The sequence below is a fragment of the Solanum stenotomum genome, chromosome 3 (assembly GCF_019186545.1).
Source record: "Solanum stenotomum isolate F172 chromosome 3, ASM1918654v1, whole genome shotgun sequence".
Lineage (NCBI taxonomy): Eukaryota > Viridiplantae > Streptophyta > Magnoliopsida > Solanales > Solanaceae > Solanum > Solanum stenotomum.
Genome location: NC_064284.1, coordinates 15,136,124 through 15,158,292, shown reverse-complemented (window position 1 = coordinate 15,158,292; position 22,169 = coordinate 15,136,124). Strand labels below are relative to the sequence as shown.

General features: G+C 30.3%; 3 protein-coding genes across 3 annotated transcripts; 2 read left to right on the top strand and 1 right to left on the bottom strand.

Annotated features, from left to right (window-relative positions):
* Positions 1-426: 426 nt before the first annotated feature.
* LOC125858467 (palmitoyl-acyl carrier protein thioesterase, chloroplastic-like) lies at positions 427-2,946 on the bottom strand. Its single transcript, XM_049538256.1, has 6 exons — positions 2,280-2,946; positions 1,748-1,881; positions 1,552-1,665; positions 1,278-1,455; positions 1,102-1,170; positions 427-849 (listed from the first exon to the last, which is right to left on the bottom strand). The coding sequence occupies exons 1-6, from the start codon at positions 2,679-2,681 to the stop codon at positions 622-624; spliced, it is 1,125 nt and encodes a 374-aa protein (XP_049394213.1). The 5' UTR covers positions 2,682-2,946; the 3' UTR covers positions 427-621.
* A 2,256-nt stretch (positions 2,947-5,202) lies between these two features.
* LOC125858479 (mitotic-spindle organizing protein 1A-like) lies at positions 5,203-5,879 on the top strand. Its single transcript, XM_049538269.1, has 2 exons — positions 5,203-5,231; positions 5,351-5,879. Exon 2 carries the CDS (start codon positions 5,359-5,361, stop codon positions 5,587-5,589), a length of 231 nt encoding a protein of 76 aa, XP_049394226.1. The 5' UTR covers positions 5,203-5,231; positions 5,351-5,358; the 3' UTR covers positions 5,590-5,879.
* Positions 5,880-14,453: 8,574 nt separating this feature from the next.
* LOC125858470 (inositol-tetrakisphosphate 1-kinase 1-like) lies at positions 14,454-15,685 on the top strand. The gene has a single exon (XM_049538258.1). It carries the CDS (start codon positions 14,576-14,578, stop codon positions 15,602-15,604), a length of 1,029 nt encoding a protein of 342 aa, XP_049394215.1. The 5' UTR covers positions 14,454-14,575; the 3' UTR covers positions 15,605-15,685.
* The last annotated feature ends 6,484 nt before the right edge of the window (positions 15,686-22,169 follow it).

Here is a 22,169-nt window from a genome sequence, read left to right as displayed (position 1 = left end):
GAATTAACCTTATAAAATGTAAATCACGAGAATCTAAAGTTATGAATAGACTTTCGAGATTGATAGTCCAAACTTCAGAAAACCACTTTCATATCAACGATATACTTCTGAGATTTCAGCCCTACATGTTTGAAGTTTGACTTTGACAACTAAACTTCAGGTACAATTGTCCGAAGTTTGACATTTGCAAGCTAAATTTCAGGCAAAAATGTCGGAAAGTTTAGCTGCCAAACTCCAATGCAATTTTTTTACAACTTCCAGGTATACACAGCTCTAAATAAAGCAGGCTAGTTAGTCTACAATAGTATTTGATGTTATAATCAAAATGACACCATCAATTGTTGTTATTTCGTACCTGTTATTCGAGAATCATAACAATTACTTACACAATTAGAAATAGAGAATCATATGTAGTAACACATCTTTTTTCAAATTACAAAAATCAATACAAAAAATAGTGTTCGAGTCAAAGTGGATCCGCCCCTGATACTAAAGAAGAGAACAACTTGTACAGTACTCTCTCTAACTACTCAACTACTTGTACATTATGTTGACAGAAGTAAATACACACTGCAAAAAATATGAATGTAGGGAAGAATTAGCAGATGACACTTAACTGGTTCATTGTTTAGGCTGCCATATGGACCTGGCTCGAACAACCTCTGCTTGATCAGCCTCCATACGAATCAGATGTGTGCATTCCATTCCACTATTTTTATCACTTTCCGATGTTGCTATTTCTCTCATTGTTGTCATGGATTGCAGCACATTTGACAATTGACATTCACGTCGATACTCTAATGTCAAGCTCATTAAGTTGCAGTCTTCTAAAACATTAATAGGAACACTCTGCAAACACGGTAAAGAACAGTTTCACTACCTTCAAACATGAATGAGTGGTAAACTTCAACCTCAACGTTATAGGATATGAGTTTTCCTTCTATATATTGACAGTCAGGTCACTTGAACGATAACTAGTTCATAATAACGAATTAGAGACAGGAAAAGATACACTCATAATGAGGAAATTTTTCGCACTGTCAATGTATAATATTGTATGTGCTAAAGCAGTTACAAATGAATCAAAAGGCTTTCAATTACCTCCAAAATCCATCCAATATATTTGACATTGTTGACATGTTGATTGACATCCATGTCGCTCCACCGCGGCTATATCAAAGATTAGACATGACTAGTTAAAGTTATGCAAGCTAGCTGTATATGTATATATCAAACATCTTTTTCTTTGGGGAATATATATGCATGATTCGTCTTACAGCTAAGCCGGAAGTGATAATTTGAGCGGTTTCATCGTTGAGTTTCTCAATCTTTTCAGAATCAATTTGTGCAGTAGGAATAGCGAATTTGTTGATGTAGAAAGGTCGAACTTCTGCTTTGACCTGCTCCGGGATTTTGGATAACCTTCTTGTTTCTCTGTTCATTATCACCCATGTGCTGCAAAATTACCACATTTATAGTGACATTTTTCAGTAATCCTCTCAAAAAGAAAGAACATAATACACATAGGTATACAAGTATGTTTACACATACCTTGTTGCTTTTGTGATGATGTTGCGAGTGTTAGAGTCGCGAATGATCCAATCCCTCCTCATTCCATTTTTACCTGCTGCATCTACCCATGTATCTATCTCTACCACATCTCCCCTGTAGTTTTGAATCGCGTTAGCTTGTCGTTCTTTTTGAACATCACATAAATTATGATAATATCAAATGGAAAGAGGAATACCAGGAGCTATATTGTTCAACTTTAATCTGTATGCGAGTGACTACCCATATGAGTTTCCTAAGGCTCATCTCTCGTGTAGCCCCAAATCCATTACTACCAACCCCTGAATTTGCCACATGATTTAGAGCTGTCTCCTGCAATATACTATCACATTTTTTACAAGATTTCTTCTATGAGTATTTAGGCCAAGTAAAACTCAATGAAACATTCAAATTAGGTGTGGTCTACTAATGAATAAAGTAGGTAAAAACCGCGATAAGTACAACAACAACAACAACAACATATCCAGTGTAATCCCACAAGTTCGATCTGCTGAGTGTGGTTTGTACGGAACCTTACCCTTACCTTGGTTCACAAGAAAGACTATTTCTGATAGACCAGATCAAGCATGAAAGAAATGCTAAAGAAAAATAAAAACAGTAGCAACAACAAACAATACAGTAACCAAATCAACAATGTGATTCAAAATCATCGAAGATCTAAGTTCAAATTCCAACATAAATAAAAAACGAAGCAGATGAAGTAGACGAACCTGAAGGAGATTCATGATAGTTTCCATTGTAGCAGTTTTATCAGGCCCAATTTCATAAGACCTAATCACAAAAGACTGTCTATACACAAACCGCTCATCCACAAAATTCCCCAACATATATGAATGATTCACCGATGACGACGACGACGAAGACGATGACGATCCCGGTTCAATTACTACATTTCCCCTTTGCCCTACATGAACACCATTAATCTTCTTCCCATTAATCGTATCAATACTCTTCGAATTTCCACTTCCGCTTGCGCTAGCGTTTACCGACATCAATTTCTTCTTCCCATTACAACCAGATTTCAGAATCCGGCATTCCTTCACCTGAAGCTCTGTGTTCGACAAATTAATCGGGTAATGTAAACTGCATAAATCTCTGATCATCAATGCCATTTTTACGTTATTCTTCGTTCCAATTAACTGCTAGTGTATTGATTAATTTTGTAATTAAGGAGATGAGATTAAAATTGTTGGAGTAGGTAACGTAGGTATAACAACTTGGTGGAAAGTGATTACTTATTAAGGATGTGAAGAAGAGAGGAATTAATGGGAATAATTAAGGGATTTTGCAGCTCAACCACCTGTTAATCAGTAGACAAGAAAAATGGATTAGAGTTTAATTAGTTTGTTTTTCTCCATCACAAACTTACACGCAAAATTAGAGAAACTACTTGCTTTTCTGTTTTGTTTTGCTTATTTTATGCAAAAAAACAACTTAACTATGGATTTCAAACTTTACGGATGTGCATTAACAATTTGTTTGAATGTTGCATTTGTGTATTATTATAACCCGTTCACTTGTCTAGTATATTAAAAATATAATATATTTTTTTTCATATTTTACTTTTAATATTGATTATTTATTTTTTAAAAACTACAATTATATGTGTAATAATTAACATGAGTATTATAAAAAATACTTGTATTAATAATTAATTCTTAAGAAACATGTAAAATTCAATATAAATAATAAAAGTGAAAATTGATCTAATTGGTTTCATGTTACGTCAATTTAAGCTTATTCGATTTATTCAACTGAGACCTTATAATGCAATCAATCGCATTCTCTGGTCCAATTTTCATTTTTTGTATTTCAGATTTATACACTAAATCAGTCTGCTTGATTATTTACACCTAATTTTGGTATAACAACTATATTTTCAATTCACCCTCTCTTTTCAAAGGTTTCGTAATTGGACCTTGAACCTCTTCTATATGATGGGAGTTGTCGATGTATTGGACATTGAGTGTTTTTTATTTATTTTTAAAAAATAATTAGTTACTTATGTTATAGAAAGAAGGAACCTAACAAATAATTAAATTTAATTGAATATTCATTTTTTTTTAACTTTTAATAAAAATATAGAAGGAACCTAACAAATAGTTGATTTAATTGAATATTCAATTTTTAATAAAAATGGAGTAATACTTTAGTAAAAGAAGTTTAATATTTTATTTAAAGGGTAGTGGGATTGACTATTTTAAGTAATTTTTGGCTTTTAATTTTTTTATATATGTTATTTTTGAAGGCGTTTGAGAAAGATAAAAAAAATGTTTTTAAGTACTTATTTTTAAGTCAAAATAATAATAATAAAAAAAGAGGTTAAAAGTCAAAAATTGGTTACGATCAACTTATGAATTTTAGCTTATAAACTACTTAAGCAAAGCCAATCCAAACACCCTTTCGTGTCATTCACACGAATATCCTATATTTAGGTGGTGTTTACTTTTTGCTCTTTAAATTTGTGGATTTTTTATTTGTCCTCCAACATTTTAAATAATAAATAAGTGATTATATCCTGATATCAAAATAACACACAATTATTCGTTGGGCACATTTATATTTTTGTATCATAATATCTCACAAGTTAAACAGTGAAAACTGAAAAGCCTAACAATTTATGCTTGTGACACCAAAATAACAAAAAACTTGTTTGTGACATGAATTTATATGTTCATATAATAATATTGCACAAATTATGCCGTAAAAGAAACAATAAGTTATATTATATATTGAGAGCGTAATATTCACAAGATATGTCGTACAAGACATAACAAGTTTTATTGTATATCAGAGTGCAACATAATATACTTCTAAAAGAAAAAAACACAAAACCACTCATATATTCTATTTAAATGCTATAGCTAGAGTTTAAATAAATTGTATTTCACAACCAGTGTATCACCTAGTTTGCCATTTGACTGGGACCAACGGAGAACACAGAGAACATATATATATATATAAATTCACGTAATTATACAAACGCAATTTCAGAGATACCTATAATGTATATGTATACAAATCTAAAAAAACTAAAACATTTTCATAGATACATACGAGCATGTATAAGTATAGAAATCTAGAAAAAACTAAAATGTTCCACATACGAATCATCCAATTGTTCATAATAAAAATAACAAGTATAACACAAAGAACTTATACATATACAAATTCACGTAATACACAAATGCAATATTCAGAGATACAAATAAATCTGTAATGTATATGCATACAAATTTAGAAAACACACATATACATATACAAATTACATCTAATATACAAACGCAATTATCAGAATTAAAGACGAACTTGTACTGTATACATATACAAATATAGAGAAAAACTGAAACGGTTCACATACGAATTATCCAATTATATAAACGAATTTATACAGAACGGACCAATTTATATATAGATTGAACGTATTTAGCGAATTATATAAAACACAATTATCTAAACAATAACTATATAACACTAATATGGATATCTTCTTTTTTTTTGTCATTCCTAAAATTTACCCTATTAATGACCTATTCCCCAAAAGACATAATTTCATTTTCAAACATAAATTTGCCCAAATATTTGCCCGTTCTACAGTGCAGCTATCTTGAAACAGCTACCAATTTATCATCGATTTGCAGAAAAAGGAAGCAAAATCCCAAGTAAATTCTCAGTTTCCCATTCAATTTTAGTTACTCGTACTGCATTTACATATTGATTTGATGTTTTTAATTTCTGGGTAGTTTTCAACTTCTTATGTATCAAGATTCTGTCTTTACAGTATCTCGAATGGATCCGGAGGCTGCACGTACATCTCGTGATTCACTGGAGCTTGTATTTCATATGTCGAACATTCTGGACACTGGCCTCGATCGTCACTCTCTTTCTGTTTTGATTTCCCTCTGTGATTTGGGTCTTAACCCTGAAGCATTGGCTGCTGTAATTAAAGAGCTTCGCCAAGAAAACCCCTCTTCTGCTTCTGCTTCTCAACAAAGGACAATGCCTCCCTCAGTGCCTTAGCCAGGTTAATCTTTAGTGGATTTGTCAAATTTCAGGAAGAGCTCTTGGTTTTCAGTTTCATTTTTTTCTCACTGTTAATTTTGTGTGTAGTTTCTCTCTTTGTCTTAATTGGGTGTTAAGCACAAGGTGTAATGTAGTATGCTGCTCTGTTTCTTCACCAAAAAAAAAAGGTTGTATTTGCTTGTTATTGACTGTATGTTCTTGTACTGTGCATTAGCTGATATTTATTGACTTCATTTGTAGTGTAAATGATTGTGGTTGTTCAATCCAAAGATTGGATTTTTATTTAATCTGCCAACTGTCTATTGAAACAACCTCTTTCAACCTCTCTGTCTCTGAGGTAGGGGTTAGGTCTGTGTACACTCTACCCTCCCTGTTTATTGGGAAACAGTACAGTTGAATTTGGAATACGATTAAGGACACGTGTTGATTTAACTCGTTAGATTTGGTAATTAGATTTTGAATATATTCGTGAATTTTAATAAAGAATGAGACAAAAAGGTAAATAAAGTAAGTGAAGAAAGTTGTATGAAGTGATATGGCTCCGATGACGAGTGTTTGCACTGGATCCGGTGTTGTTTGAGTGATCTTAGTTTCAAACCCAGGATCATTTGAGTAAAATATGGAAAGCTTGGAGCACAAGATTTTGAGAGTAATGCTGTTGACTTTGTTGGTATCAGATCCCCTCACAATTGTATTAAAACTACTATTTATAGGTTACAAAGGGTAATACACCAACCAATAGAAAAGCTCCACTCGAGCCCTACTAATGGATGCTGTCCACGTGGGAAATGTCGTTAGTGGTGCCAACTAATATTCCTATGAAGTGGTCAGGATATTTGTAAGATCATATCTGGCGAATCCATCCTTTTGTCCTTTTTGCCACATTACCAAGACATGAGTCCCTCTTATCTCAGGGCCACAAGTTCCCACCTTTTTCCGATGACAGCCATTCTGCAGCCTCGAGGATCACCGAGGTTGATCTTCTCTGAACACATCTCCGAGAATAGTTCATTCGACCGAATTAACTTCCTTGAGCAGATTTTGTAGGTTTCACGTGTTATTTTATTCAGCCACGTATATGAGCTACTCTTTACCCAATACACTCCCTAGACCCCACTTTGTGGGACTACGTAAGTTATTGTTGTTCTTATTGCTGCCAACTGGTTCAAGAAAATAATTGACGCCATGTTTTTATGTTGCAAGGAAGTGGAGTAGTTCCCTTGTTACCAAGATTTGACCAACTGAAACACAATTATTTGACCATTGAGCGATTCTTGCAGTTTAAACATGCTATATATGATTTACAGGCTTATTGGTGTATGCTATTTAGTTCTTTACAAAAAAAAAACGTTTTATATGCTTTTTACCGACTGTATGTTCTTGTAATGTGCATCAGTGACTTTGTTTCCAGTGCAAAAGACCATGGCAGTTTAATACAAAGATTGGGTATTTTATAATCATTCAAGTGGTTAAAGGAAAAATCTGATACCAAAGGCGAACTGAAACACTAAAGCTTTTGGCTATTGAGCCAGTCTTACTGTTTAAACATTCGATATAAGCTGTTATATATCTAGATGAATTGCTTTGGTAGATTCCAAGAATGAGAGAATGTGCTTGGTTAGCAAATCACATGTTTTGTCATTACTCATCACGTTTTGTGCTATGTGCGGAGTTACCAGCTAAACCACATGCCACAAGGTTTATCTCTATTGAAGAGTCACGTCTCTTATTATTTGATGGATTCAAAATCTATTTGACGAGCTATAAAATTCTAGAAGAATTATAGGAACTTTGTCTGTATCATATTCAGTCTCATATTCAACTTTTGGTGCTGGGATGCCCTCTTGAAAAAGTTGTCCTCATCTTTTGTTTTGGTTTCTTTGTGCTTTTATCCCTGGCTTGCTAAGTTTCTTATTTCTGTTCATGGATGTTTATCACCTCCTCGACATGGTTGAAGAATTGGATAATGTAATCAGAATTTCCTTGGTGTAATCTACATTAAAAATAAATGGTTATGTTGTATCATGTAAGAGTTATTGAAGCAATGAGCTGTAGCACATTAGTTACTATAGACCGAGGCAAGTTCTGGAAGTGACGTTGAGTTGTAGTTCAAGTATTGTCTCATTTTGGGATGACTGACAAACATTTTAAACTTCTCATGTCTAGATCAAATTTACTTCCAATCTCGCACTCTCTTGATTACCCAGTAGATTTTGAACCAAGTGAATAGTGCATGATCTTATATATGCAAAGGCGTCCTTGCTGTTTCTTGCTTTTACATTTATAAATCCAGCACTGTCAATTACGATGTCACTGTAAATATATGATTGGGTTTTGAGTTAGGAGGCTTATTTCTCTTCTCAATTATTATGTTCCAGCCTGATCTGATTTTTGCAACCAAATATACTTGAAAGTATCACCCTTGTTCCTTGGGTTCCTATAAAAAGTCAGCTCATATCATCACTCTCAAAAAGCAAATTGATGTAAAATAAAATCCTTTTGACAGGAGATATCTGCTTAAGTTATCTTGTCGAATATCTTCCCCTAAGAGAGTACTATCATTTCCGTTTATTGTAAATTCAGTTGATGTATACGTAAAATGAACTCATAGTATGAATTGTAGTGATTGAGCCTGCTTTATCTGTGATTCATCTATGGGCATGCAAGAGAAATGCACAGAAGTACCTTTGGTCTCTTCTTTTTCTCTCTCCAACGAGTTTTAGCGGGTCTTGAAAAACTATGTGTTGCTCTAGAGCTTGTCTGTTGAAGGTGAATGTAGATGACGCTTGGCCCTCAAGGATTTGGTCTAGTAGTAGGAATGCAAGTTGTGATATATAGGTTAGCTGCACATCACGGGTTCGAACCTTGCCAGCCTAGTATTAAGTGGAGAAGGGTAGAGAGGTGGGTCATTACCATCGAGTTTCAGACCTTGTGCTAATGACCCTTGAGGATTTCTCGGTTATCAAAAACAAAAGTGAAAGTGGATGGTGCTTGGAGAAACTGTGAGGGCGGAGCTGCTATCATTTTTCATGGTCATTACTGATTGATTGTTGCCTACCATCTACACGAATTTTCCACGCCAAACCCCTGATATTGTTTTTTGTTGTGCTTTTCCAATGGTCAGTATAGGTCTATAGGATGACCGATGACTTCTGTTTTTTTCCGTCTTTGCTTAATTTGTCAGGCCTATGAAAATATGGTTAACCTTGATCAGTAATATCCTCTTGAGTTATGTGTTTTTCCAACGGAAATTTAAAGAGCTTAGGGGGGAAAAGGAGCACTATTTGCTTGAAATAAAGAAACAACATATCCGGAATCGGGATTTCTTTTGTAATGGCTGATTGTTGTTCTCTTGAAGCCGGCCTTTGTTCTTTTTGGAAGTCATGACAAATGAACCCGCTTTGCAACTTAACTTTTCCTTCTTCTGATGTTTGCTCTTATAACTCGGGCTTGAAGCTTCTATTAGTGCTGAGGTAAGATTATAAGAGGGGAGTGTTGAGTCCCATCCAACAGTAATCCTTGGTTATTTCAAATTTATTAGCCGATAGGCCAACCATGAGTCTTGGTTAGCCCTTTGTGCGTCTTAAAGTACTCCATAGAAACTGCAGAGCTAACTGTGGAAAGTTTGTAAACTTCAAGTAATAAATTTCTTGTGTGTTTTCATCCCATTGAACTCTTGACTGTTTTTTCTGGACTCGAGTCCTGGGTTCACAATCACAATAAAGAGAGGAAAACAAAAGGAAAATTAGGTGATTTTGTTTTTTATTTATTTAACCCTTGGTTGATATAGTTACTTGATACTCGTGTGTGTGCTGGAGAAAGATAGCAGGCAGCTACCTGTGAAGTCTAGTCCAAACACTATCATTGTTTAAAAAAGAACTAGTTTACTGAACACAGTCATGCCATAATCATGGGAAATAGGTAAGTTTATAAAATGTTCATATCATGAAGGGTAAACATGGGATGTGTAAATGGGTTAGGTGGTCAACCTCGCCTTAAGAGTACTAATTTATAGTATTACCCAAATTAGTATTGCATATACCACCAAAAATTGCATTCAGGTAGTAAATACTCTTTTATTCTTAATCAGAGTTTTATTGGTGGAGCTCAAGAAATAAAATTGTCTTTATTAGATAGTGTTTTAACCTCAAAGTAAGACTTGTGAATCTAGATTAGTCGAGCCTCCACACAGGTATGAACACTAGAAAGAAAACAATAAAATTTCCCAGGCGTCGTACCTATAGTATCCCCTGATGAAAGTAGTATTACTGCATATGACCTTTTATCTTCTTGTTTGAAAGAAAAAAGAGAGAAAAAAAAAAGCTTAGATAAATGAAAGACAAATCGTATCTAGTCATATAGATAACATAACGTATACGCAAATTTGCTTAGTCTTTAAGATTTTGAGAAACACAAAATTTGGTCAAAGTTACTTCTTTAATTTAATAAAATGTATGAAACTAGAGTATTTTTCTACTTTAAGAATGAACATCATCATTTTTGCTTTGTATTAGTATTTAATTGAATTATGTTGATTACTCTCCTAGTCTTCGATGGATTGGCAGTAACAGTAAGAGAATTAAGAGAAATCAAAAGGTTTTAATCCAAAATTTCGCTATGAGGAAGATTATATATATATATGTGTGTGTATTTTTGCTACCTAAAATAGGGAGGGAGGTGAGCGAGCGAGATGGGAAGGGAGATAGTCATGTATCTCAGATACATGTGAATTACACTAGATACTAGTATTAGTATGTATTTAGTGTGATTCACATGTATTTGTGATACCAGCTACCAATGAGAGTGACGAACGAGATTATTCTATGTATTCCATATACATTTGAATCTACTTGAATACAATGTATGTAAAATAAATTACATCTAATTTTGTCCCCATATATCTCAAGATTAATGTATCTAGATATATCTGAACATATCAAAATTTGATAAAATTCGTTATATTGCAAATTAAAGAGTATCTAAGTACTTAGCTCCTATACTAATGTGATTTTTGTAAGTTTCTTAAAATTAAATTGTAGAAGAAATATACAATAAGAAGTCAAACAGTACTAAAAATTATACTATGATTTTTCTTCTTCTTCAAAATTTAGGCAAAAAATATTTCTTTTCAATCCTATAAAGGCAAGTGAATATTTTCCTATACGTGCCTACCTCGTGGTAAACATGATTCTTTTATATTTATATATATAATATATAGTAGATTCGTTTAAACAAAATTCAAGTCACGTCTATCTAGGACCATTTGACCATAGACCTTGAAAATAAATCTTCATTCAAATATTTGAAAAATAATATTTAGAGATTATTTCAAATAAACATTCATTTATTGAATTCATAATATGCTTAACAATATCATTTATCCTAAACTTATCCATTAATGTTTTGTTAAATAGATTTGCACTAAAGTAACTTGATTTTGTAAATATATTTTTACACCGTGAATATATTTACCATTGAAATTTTGTTTTGATTATCAATTCATTTTATTTCCAAGATAGGTAGTGAAGAACATAAACCAAATCAATAAAATGTTATTCCTATAATTTGTTTAGGTCAATTTAGACAATATGAATTGCTCATATATGGAGGGATCAATTCCAATTGTACTGAAATTGACATATCACATGCATGTTAGAACAAATTACACTAATATTGACAAAGCACAACTTGATCGAATTGTAGACTATATTTGACGCAAGAAAACCTATCGTCGAATACCTAGCACTCCGCGTGGGCACTATTCTCACGCATTTACTTATTTTTACGTTTGTTTGTCTTATTTCTCTTTTTATTTCGTGTCAATTTTTTTTGTCTCTTTTCTGTTTTAACAATTTCTTAATTATAACGTTTGAAATGACATATTTATTAACCACAAGATTGGGGCATTTTGACACATTTTATGTATCTTTAATTTAAGACTATGAGATTCAAATTAAAGTTATCTTTATTTTTTAACTCAATGTCAAGTTAAAATAAGACAAATAATTAAAACAGAGGGAGTATTGTATAAGTACGTACTAAATTTGTATGAAGCCTTATTTGATAGAGAGAGGTTTACCCCTCAAAGTGAGATTCTGATGTGAATATAAATTAGTCGAGTCTTAAAATGGATACTAATCAGAGGCGGAACTAAGTGGAGGTTCGTGGGTTCGGACGAACCCAATAACTTTTTCGTAGATGCTGTATTTGTATTAGAAAATTAAATAAATAAAAATGTATATTAACTTGTGAACCCACTAACAAAATTGATTGACGGCTCAATGATAAGGAAGGTGTCATGAAAATGCTTTCCACACTAGTGATCTGGGTTTGAAAATATTTTCTTTTATGTCCAAAAATTTAGAACTCCTAATCTTGGCTCCACCTCTGATACTTACTAATTAACTTCATGCAAAAAATAAAATAAAAATAAAATAGAACGAACTATTTCTTTTTAAAGGCTTTCTTTTTACTCCCTCTGTTCCTAATTACTTGTCCACTTTTTTATTTATTTGTCCCTAATTACTTGTCCATTTTAACAAATAAAGAAAGGACAATTTTTTTTACCTATTATACCTTCAATTAAATGACTAATTACATTGAAAAATGCAGAACTTTTCATCAACTTTATAATTAATAAGGGTAAAATGGTAAACTCACTATGTCATTAATTAATTTCTTAATAAGTGTGTCAATTCAAAAGTTGATAAGTAATTAGGGACTGTGGGAGTATTCTATTACATGAATCGTAACAAAATTTCAAAGAAGAGAACGACCAAAATACAATTTTTTAAATAAAAAGTTGAGATTCCTAAATATTTTTCTTATTATATATTTATTTATTGAGTCATTTTCAAGGCTGGTCCATGTGTACCGTTTTTACCCTTTTGCAAATCTCAAGGTACCCTTTGAACAGAATTATTTACAGTAATTCATATTAAATATTGCATGTTGTTCATCTTTTTATTCCCATTTATAATTTACTATATATATTTTCTACTATTTATGTGTTGTAATATGCTTATTCGCATTTGTGCTTTAAGCTAAAGCTAATTTTATTTTATTATCTATTCCATTAATTGCCATGTTTTCTTTTTGGTAAAAATGTTTTTTATTCAAACTATCTCACTTTACAGAGTAGCTATAAGTACTTAATTATTCAAAATTACTAGTTGAAATAAAGGTAGTTATTCTCTATTGATATATGCATGTTGTCTTCTGCTAAATTAATTATTTTGCAATTACACTTTACAACGAAGCCACTATCTGTTTTCTATTGCCATGCATGTCGTCTTCTGCTTTAATATCCCACTTACGTACACTTTTAACAAAGCTACCTACTACTAAGAATACTAAAAACAAATCGGTTTTTACAAAATCAATGAAGTTTCCTAGATTTTTCAGAAATATATTAAAATAAATTAAAGCAATTTGGGATTGATCCAAATGTTTAACATGACATTGAATGATTCTAGCATTTTATTATGGGTGCTTTTTGATGAAATATTTTATAGTTTTGTATTTTAAAAATCGAGACACATGCAGTTCATTGATTTTCTAAAACAGATAACAAAAACGATGGAAGTATGCAAAATTTTACCAGTATTTCTTATATTGTCATGTTGTCTATTACTATGAAATAAGAGAAATTAGTGAGAAAACGAAAGAGAGAGTAAAACTAAATAAATTTATTTTATTATTTCTTGCATTGAATCAAAATATATAGGATTATATCACTATTCATAAACAATAATGTTGAAAAGGGTAAGAAATGTCTTAAAACGATGTGAAACAAATAAAAATATTTTCTGTTTACAATTTGGTATAAAAATGTCCTTGTTGTCAATACTTTGATAAAAAAATCTTCTTCTCCTTAACAGTAAACGTCCATAAATTCTCCTATTGCTATCAAATGGGTCAAAAATATTTATTTTTTTTTCAGAATTTATAACAAAAGAGAGAAGGCACAAAAAGAAACAGCCTGAAACTTTTCTTGAATAGAAAATATAGTTTCTGAATTACAAGAGAAAAATAGAGCGTGTATTGACTCCTACTTCTAATATACACTCCTAACTTATAGTATTTTATTCCACTAAACAAACTTCCAAACTTACTCGTAAAGTTTCCAACTCTCGGGCCACTTTCTAAGGTGAACAAACCTCACCTGGATAATTGTTTGACCTGGTAAATGCCGTAAACAATATAAGACAATATGTTGCACTACTTTGTTACAAAATATACTATTTTTTTCTTTTTAAACGCTTCCTATTCCTAATAAAAATATTATTTTTAAAGAATCGTATTATCTTTTTTTTTTTTAAAAAAAAAACCACTTTTAAGTAATAAGTAAAAAGACTATTTTGACTCATTAAGTAACAATAAGGACATTTTAGATCAAAATATTGGCAACAAGTATATTTTTGAACCAAAATATAAACAAATGACATTTTTATTCATTTCACATAGCTTAAAGGTATTTTTGATCTTTCTAAAAAATAATGTATAATAAAATAAAAAATATATTATGTTCCTTATAAATCCTACTTAAAATTTAAAAAGGAAAATAAATTAATGTAGATTCCATTCTTTTCTACTCTACTAAAATAATTGAAAAGTACTCCATTAGATTTGGATTAAGAAAAGTAATTATTATACCAAACTAGTACTACTATTTCTTATTTCTAAATTAAAAATCAAAACTGAGTCAAACAAATTAAAATCAAATAATCGAATAATAATATTTTCTTATTACGATGCAAACGCAACGCTATATCTAAAGTGTTATTTGTTTTAATATAATCTCATGTTGTCCTCCTCGCATCTCTATATAAATAGACTCCCAATATCAAAATATTATCTCACACTCAGTTCCTAAAATCCTCTCTTCCTCTTTGTTCATTCACTTGTTCTTTCCACGTTAAGAATTCTTTCAATATAATTCTGAGATCGAGCGATAAATATTCATTCATACGCTTTAGCAGCCATGCCTGAATCACTATTAGCTGGCGAGAGGTTCCGCATTGGTTACGCACTTGCACCCAGAAGTGTAAGCAGCTTCATCCAAGATTCTCTCCTCGTTTACGCTGAAAAACGAGGCGTTGATCTCATCCCAATCGATCTCGAAAAGCCATTGATCCAACAAGGTCCTTTCGACTCTGTTTTCCACAAGCTCTACGATGCAGACTGGAAGAAGCAATTGGAGGAATTTTCACTTGAAAACCCGACTGCTATCATAGTCGACCCGATTGAATCCATCGAGAAGCTCCACAATCGAGTCTCCATGCTCGATGCAGTTAAGCAATTGAAAATCGAGAATCTAGAAATTCCACTGCAGGCTTTCGTTGACTCCAACGAAAGCCTGCAGGATGGAATTGATAATCAGGGGATGAAATTTCCCCTGATTGCAAAGGCGGTGATTGCTAATGCTACGGCTGACGCTCATCAGATGTCTCTAGTGTTAAATCGAGACGGATTAAACGGAATTAAAACCCCAATCGTATTACAGGAATTCGTAAACCATGGGGGAGTGATTTTCAAGGTTTATGTAGCAGGGGATCATGTAAAATGCGTGAAAAGGAAGTCGTTGGGTGATATAACCGAAGAAAAATTGGAGAATTCGGAGAATTTGATTCCGTTTTCGCTGATTTCTTACTTCGCTGATAATGACCAGAGCGATGAGAAATTAGCGAAGCTGATGGAGGCAGCGGTTATGCCTCCATCAAGCTTCATTAACGAAGTTTCAAAGCAGTTACGACGCGCTTTGAAACTTCATCTTTTTAATTTTGACATGATAAGAGATAGTAGAAATGGAAATCGGTATCAAATTATTGATATCAATTATTTCCCTGGTTATGCTAAAGTGCCTGAATATGAACAAATGCTGACTCCCTGTTTTCTTGATTTAGCTCACCAGAAGCGCAGCAAAGAGACTGCTAATATTGACCATGAGGCAGATTCGAATGGTCATAAGACGCAGGAGGCAGACTCTAATGGTCATAAACTGGACAATTAATAATTTTCTCATGTTGATTATGTTAATTTGATTTGTACTGATTAAGATTATTGGGCTTTTGCTGTTTGATTTGCGTTTAATGTTAACATTTGGGACTGTTGAGGATACTCCTCCATCTCGATTTACTTGTCAAATACTCGTTTCTTAATTTGATTTCTCCTTTTATTTTCTCGTCCACTTTTACTTTTCACTTATTTTTAAAATAAATTTTCAGTTATACTTATCTATTTTAAGTTTTGACATATCAAGAAAAGATAAAAAAATTTCATAGTTTAGCTTCATCATTAAATATTCTTTCTCCAAATCAGTTTCCAAGACTTAATACTCCTTCCGTCCACTTTTATTTGCCTTATTGCATTTTTAGAAAGTCAATTTGACTAATTTTCAAAGTTAAATTAGATTACATCAATTTGATATTTTATACAAAAAATTTAGATATTTAAAAATTATACGAAAAAGAACTATAAATTGCAATTTTTTCGTATATCAATATGATGAAAATATACATCATAAAATGTTAATCAAAAGATTTATAGTTTAACTCTATAAAAAGAAACTATGACAATTAAAAGTGGACAGAAGTAGTAACATCATTTAATAGGAATCGTTTGATAAAATACCTATAACAGTAATGTTTTTTAATGGATGTGTCAAGTCAAACAATGACAAGTAATAGTGAACGGAGGGAATATTTGTCATTTCTGACAATTTCTATCAATTAATAAGGATAAAATGATAAATTCATTGCACTAATCATTATTTTTTGTGTGTCAGTCAAAATTTAATGAGTAAAAAGGGACGAAGAGAGCATTCAAATATTTAAATAAAGCGCCTGGTTCCTTAATTAAGAAGCAAAAGAAGTAAATTAGGTTGAGTAATAGCGACATAATTAGCGGTTAAATTAACAAGTCCAAAATTAATCTCAATCCAATAGCGTTCTTTCACTCATTTCCCTGTACTTTTCGCTCTCTTTCACTCGTTTGTTTGGAAAAAAAATTATTTCGACATTAATTATAGAATTGTTATTTTATTTTTAATATAGAATAAAAATAACATTTTAATTTCGAAATAATTAATTTTATAATTTTATCTCAATCAAACATGAGATAAATTCACATTAAAATTAATTGTGAAATAAGTTATTCATAGAGTATTCATTTTCTCTCGTTTGAAACAAGTCCTTAGAGTATTCTTTCTTTTATTTCCATCTTGAAAACCCAAATGTGTAAGAATATTGGGAAAAGGAAATTGATAGCTGAAGATGATATTCGATCTTGAATAATTACATACTTATATTCAATACAAGTAGTGGAATTTATTCATTACGCAAAGCTAAAAGCATGAAAGCCGCCTAAACAATAAATTACTCGTTCTGTTCGCTTTTATTTATTCATAATAAACCTTTAGATTTTTTTATCAAATATAATAAGTGAAGTGCATATTTTATTATAATAACTATTATAATTATTAGCATTTCAAAAAATCTTGGGCAATAATTAGAGGAAATAGTGGCTAATGTTAGGAGTAAAATAAGAAAAAAAGATTATTTTTCAATTGATATGCAAAAATAGACAAGTGAAAATAAAAATTTATATTTAACATCATGGACAAGTAAAAGTGATCAAACGAGTAGTACTATGAAATACTAGTTTGAAGGTTCAAAGTTGTGAAATAGCAACAAATTACTTCCTCAATAATTTTATGTGTCTTGACGTAATAACTTTAAGAAAATTGTGAAGATTTTTGAATATTATGATTTTAAGCCAAAAAAATGTGGTTAATGTACCATAATATCTCATAAATCTTGTAATAATTTATACAAGTATGGTAGACTTCATAATTTCTTGGAGGCTACTATACTCTAAACCTTAGCTTATACCTATAAAAATGAATAATATATTTCCTTGAAAAAACATTTCAAAAATTCCATAAAGTCATGGGATATTCATAAAGAGTACTTCAACACATCAAATTTTTTTTGTCAATATTGCCGTCCAACGTTTCAAGTTATCGAGTCCAACATTTCAAGCGATCAAATACATCACAATGAGGTTCAATCATCATACATTCAAAAAAATATGCTATAACAGCTTTTCAATTACTGAGGTAATCTCTAAGAGAAAAATCAAGGAGAAACAAAATTGTTTACTCACAAATATTTATCAAAATCCTTGTATCATCATATTTTATTTATAATTGTAATTTATTTTTACCGCTTTAAAATTTGTGATAAATACAAATATGGAATATAAATTAAAGCCTTACTTTATATGAAAAATGAAACTACTTTTTAAATAATTACAAATAAAAATAAGACACATAAATCTAAACAAAAAAAAAGTAATTATCTCTCTCTTTATTTTGTCTTGAAAAAACAGATGTTTAAGAATATTTAGAAAATTGATAGCTCATGATGATATTCGATTTGTACATTTACATTCTTTGATACCTTGTAGGAATAATATTCAATTAAAGTAGGGAATTTACTCATTACACAAAGATAAAGCATGAAATCTACATAAAATTGAAGTCACTACTAATAAAATACCTATTTGACGGCTTAAATGAAGTTATAATTCGTTTTTTCTCTTTTAAAAGTCTGAAAAAATTGATAGCTCAAAGGGTGCGTTCATATTTAATCGTATAAAATTTTTGAAAAATGTTTTGTTAGAAAAGAAAAAGGGAAATGACTTTTTAAATAAAATTAGAGAAAGAATTTCATAAATGAGATTTCATATTCACTATATCCTCTCCCGCATCTAATCTGTACACCGCAGTTGAAGGGGAATAAGTTGTCTCAAAATACTCCATTGTTTTTCTTTGAACACCCATGTTTTTCTTTGTTGTTAGATTATCTCATGTTGGTTAAGAAATTTGGACTAGGCATATAGAGGATTACTAGTTTTTGTGATCGATTTAGATATATAATATTTTTAAATTAAAATATTAGATCTAGACTAAAATCTCAACTGTCTACTTATTTTACTCGATATTGAGCTCATATATGATTTCTAACTTTGGAAAAATAGCAAATTAAGTAATGGCCTTTTAATCGAATGTTATTAAGAACATGTTTAGATAGTCAACATTTTAAAAGTCAAGAATTGGAACAGATTACGCTGTTTGGATTCTAAATAAATCTAACTATTAATTAATTTTAATTTTTTAAATAGCTTTTTTTGAAAATTGTATTTCCTACTAAAATGATCATGAAAATAAAATAAGTAAAGTTGAATGACTATGGAAGCTAATTAATTAGTAGATAAAATTGAATGACTTTTGAAAAACAAATAAAATTGAATAAATGATATATAAAATAATTTGAAAAAACAGGTAATCATATAACCAAATTTTTTAAAATGGCTCTCCCAAGCACCTTGAGCTGTGGAGATTATGTTCATGTAACTTGTATCTTATGATTAGTGTGAAGTGCACATTATTTATAATTAAGAGGTTGTAAGTCTCTTTTTATATTCAATTTGTTTTTCATTCATTTTTAACTAAAGATCATTTTAGCATAAAAAATCATCTTTTTAATCGATTAAGTCAAACTATAAGTAATTTGATTTCACAAATTTTGAGATATGTAGGTTGAGTTCAATGTTCAAAATTTAATTGTATTTAAAGAAACCTCTACTCGTCTTATAACTCTCAAGCTCTTTGTTTCTCCATAATCCAAAGTTGGAATAATAGATTTTTATCTTTCAAATCATCTTTTAAATCAAGCATCTTGAATTGTATATAAGTGGCTCACATAACATGAGCTATGCAAAGAATTCGGTATCGAATTTAACAAAAAAATCTTAAATTTTATATATCAATTACTTTTTTCAAGTGATAAATTAGTGGTTCGATAAATTTGAATCTTTGTTCAAACTCTCTTAGTCTCTTTCATCAACCCTAACCAAAAGACGGGACAATTATATGTTGACACCTATTTTTTATCATCCACAATTGATTAATTTTTCAAACTCTTCAATTTCATATTCCCTTCCCCCATATAAAAAACAAATGATTCATTTTACTTGTCCAATTTAAAAAAATTTAAAAAATTATTATTCGTGTAAATATTTAATAACCAAATAAAATAGTAAAAATCAAATTTAAAATTTCAGAATATTATGGCCAGAATATTTAGTCAGAATTTGACCAGAAAATTGAAAAGTCTATAATATCCTTTTTATTTTAAGATAAGCTATTTTTTTTTTCATTTTTTAATAAAAAGGATAAAATATTCAAAAAAGTAAAATAAAATAATATAAAATATGTTATTTTATCATTCTGATTATATTCTGACTAAATTTTTTGGCCAAAACGATTTGTTCTAAAATTAGTTTAATAGACACACTCTTAAAAAGAAAGTTTTAATTTATTGAATCGGGATGGGACAAATATTATAAAAGGTTTAACTAGAATTGTATTGATGATGGCCAGAAGAAATTAAAAGTTGGTTAGAGAGAGATGCTGTTTGATGCATGCATTGTATGGAATGGAAGTATGGAACCTCTCACCCACCACTTCCTCGATAACATGATCACGTGACTTCTCTTCTTGGGAAATGCCATCATCATATTAATAGTATGTAGTATAAATAATTAAATACCAGCATTGAGGAAGCTAATACTCTTCTCTATTTCAATTTATATGTCACTATTTTTTATTTTACGTGCATTAAGAAATTAAGTAAGTTTATTATTTTATTTTTGTTTAATTTTTTTAAGTTAATTTTTCAATCAATAAATATGAATTAATTTATTTTGATCAATCAATTTGACCAATGGACATGAATTATTTACTTAATTTTTTCTTTGTTGGTCAAATATATATTTTCAAGGCTAATAACTCACTAGATAAAATAGAAAACATATTATAATCTATGCATTGATTTTATGAAATAACAAATATTATAAATCAACTATTTATAATAAAAATGACGTGTAAAAAAAAAACAAAGAGAGTATGTTTGATTATTAGTTATGTCATTCTTTTGTTTTAATTTTATTTAAACTACGTGTTAAATCAAATTCAGATTACCAATAGATTAAAACGGAGGGACTATATATGCCATTACACAACAAATTAATTTAGTATTTCTTTAGTAAATCCCATAAAGACGTTTAAGAAACTTGCACCTCCTGGTAATAGTTTGAATTAAGTGCCACTAGTAATCTCTTTTTAGCTATAATTACGTTTGCCTCTCTCCTTTTTTCCTTTATCTCACCTCTCTCCACTCTTATACATATATAAGTACAAATTATATATATACATATATAATTATATAACATATATACAAATACAATTCGCCTTTAATCTCTCCACTCTCTGACCTCCCTTCCTCGCCTCTCTTCTCCCTCTCCAATCTTGCTCGCCAAATATACAAATACATATGAATATCAATTACATATATACAATTATACATATGCAAGTCAACAAATGTATAAATACAATTCACCTCTCTCCACTCTCTACCCTCCCTTGCTCGCCTCTCTCCTCCCTTTAACATATAGTTATGAATCGAAATTAACATGCTGTAGCTATGAAGCCTAAGTAGGTTATTGTTAGTGGCTACTTGCGATTATATTAATTTGATTTGTACTTATTAAGATTATTGAGCTTTTACGGTTTGATTTTCATTTAATGTTGACATTTGGGACTGTTGAGGATACTCCTTCCGTCCCTATTTACTTGGTCAAATATTTTCTAATTTAATTTCTGTTTCTATGTCATTTTTGAGGAATCAAAGAAGGATGATTTTTTTCCATTCTACGTCCACTTGTCTTACTCTCAAGCTCTCGGTATCTCTATACTCTAAAGTTGGAATAATAGGTTTTTAAAATTTTGAAATCATGCTTTAAATCAAGATCTTGAACTGTATACAAGTGATTTGAACTTTTACCTAATTCGAGCTATGTAGAAAATTTAATATCGAATTTGACCAAAAATTCCTTAAATTTTGTATACCAATTACCTTTTTCAAGTGATGAATTAGTGATTCGATAAAATTGAATTAGTAAAAAAAAAATTTCCAAATTAAAGCTTGTTAATCGACCTTAGCCAAAGGAAGGGACAATTGTATATATGTTTGAGATCCATTTTTGATTCTCCATAATTTAATTATTTTTTTAAGCTGTTCAATTTCATATCTCTTGCTCATATATCAAAGATAAATGATTCAGTTTACTTGTCCAATTGCAAAAAAATAAGAAAGTTTTATTGTATATATTGACATCCAATTTTGATCCTCCAGAATAGGAATTAATTTTCGAGTTTCTTTAATTTCAAACGATTTGGAATAATTAATTTTATAAAAATTCAAAATATTTTTAATTAATTTTTGAATAATAAGTATGCTTTATATAATTAGGTATATAATTAATTCATCTTATGAATATCTGAAAATTATCACAAAAGATTTTAGTATGTTTTAGTTAAATATTTTGTTAATTTAGTTTAGTTCAAATTATGGTTATAATTTTAAATTAATTATTTTATTTCGTTAAAATTAAGAAGCTCATTAATTAATTTATGTTAATTCGTCTTATTTAAAATTTAGCAGAATTCACCA

What these genes read in the sequence shown, in the direction of transcription:
- LOC125858479 (XM_049538269.1), top strand. Translation starts at nt 5,359, where the DNA reads ATGGATCCGGAGGCTGCACGTACATCTCGTGATTCACTGGAGCTTGTA.
- LOC125858467 (XM_049538256.1), bottom strand. Translation starts at nt 2,681, where the DNA reads ATGGCATTGATGATCAGAGATTTATGCAGTTTACATTACCCGATTAAT. An exon ending in CTATCATGAATCTCCTTCAG is followed by an intron (nt 1,882 to 2,279) that starts GTTCGTCTACTT and finishes AGTATATTGCAG; the next exon opens with GAGACAGCTCTAAATCATGT. An exon ending in ATATTGGATGGATTTTGGAG is followed by an intron (nt 850 to 1,101) that starts GTAATTGAAAGC and finishes CCGTGTTTGCAG; the next exon opens with AGTGTTCCTATTAATGTTTT.
- LOC125858470 (XM_049538258.1), top strand. Translation starts at nt 14,576, where the DNA reads ATGCCTGAATCACTATTAGCTGGCGAGAGGTTCCGCATTGGTTACGCA.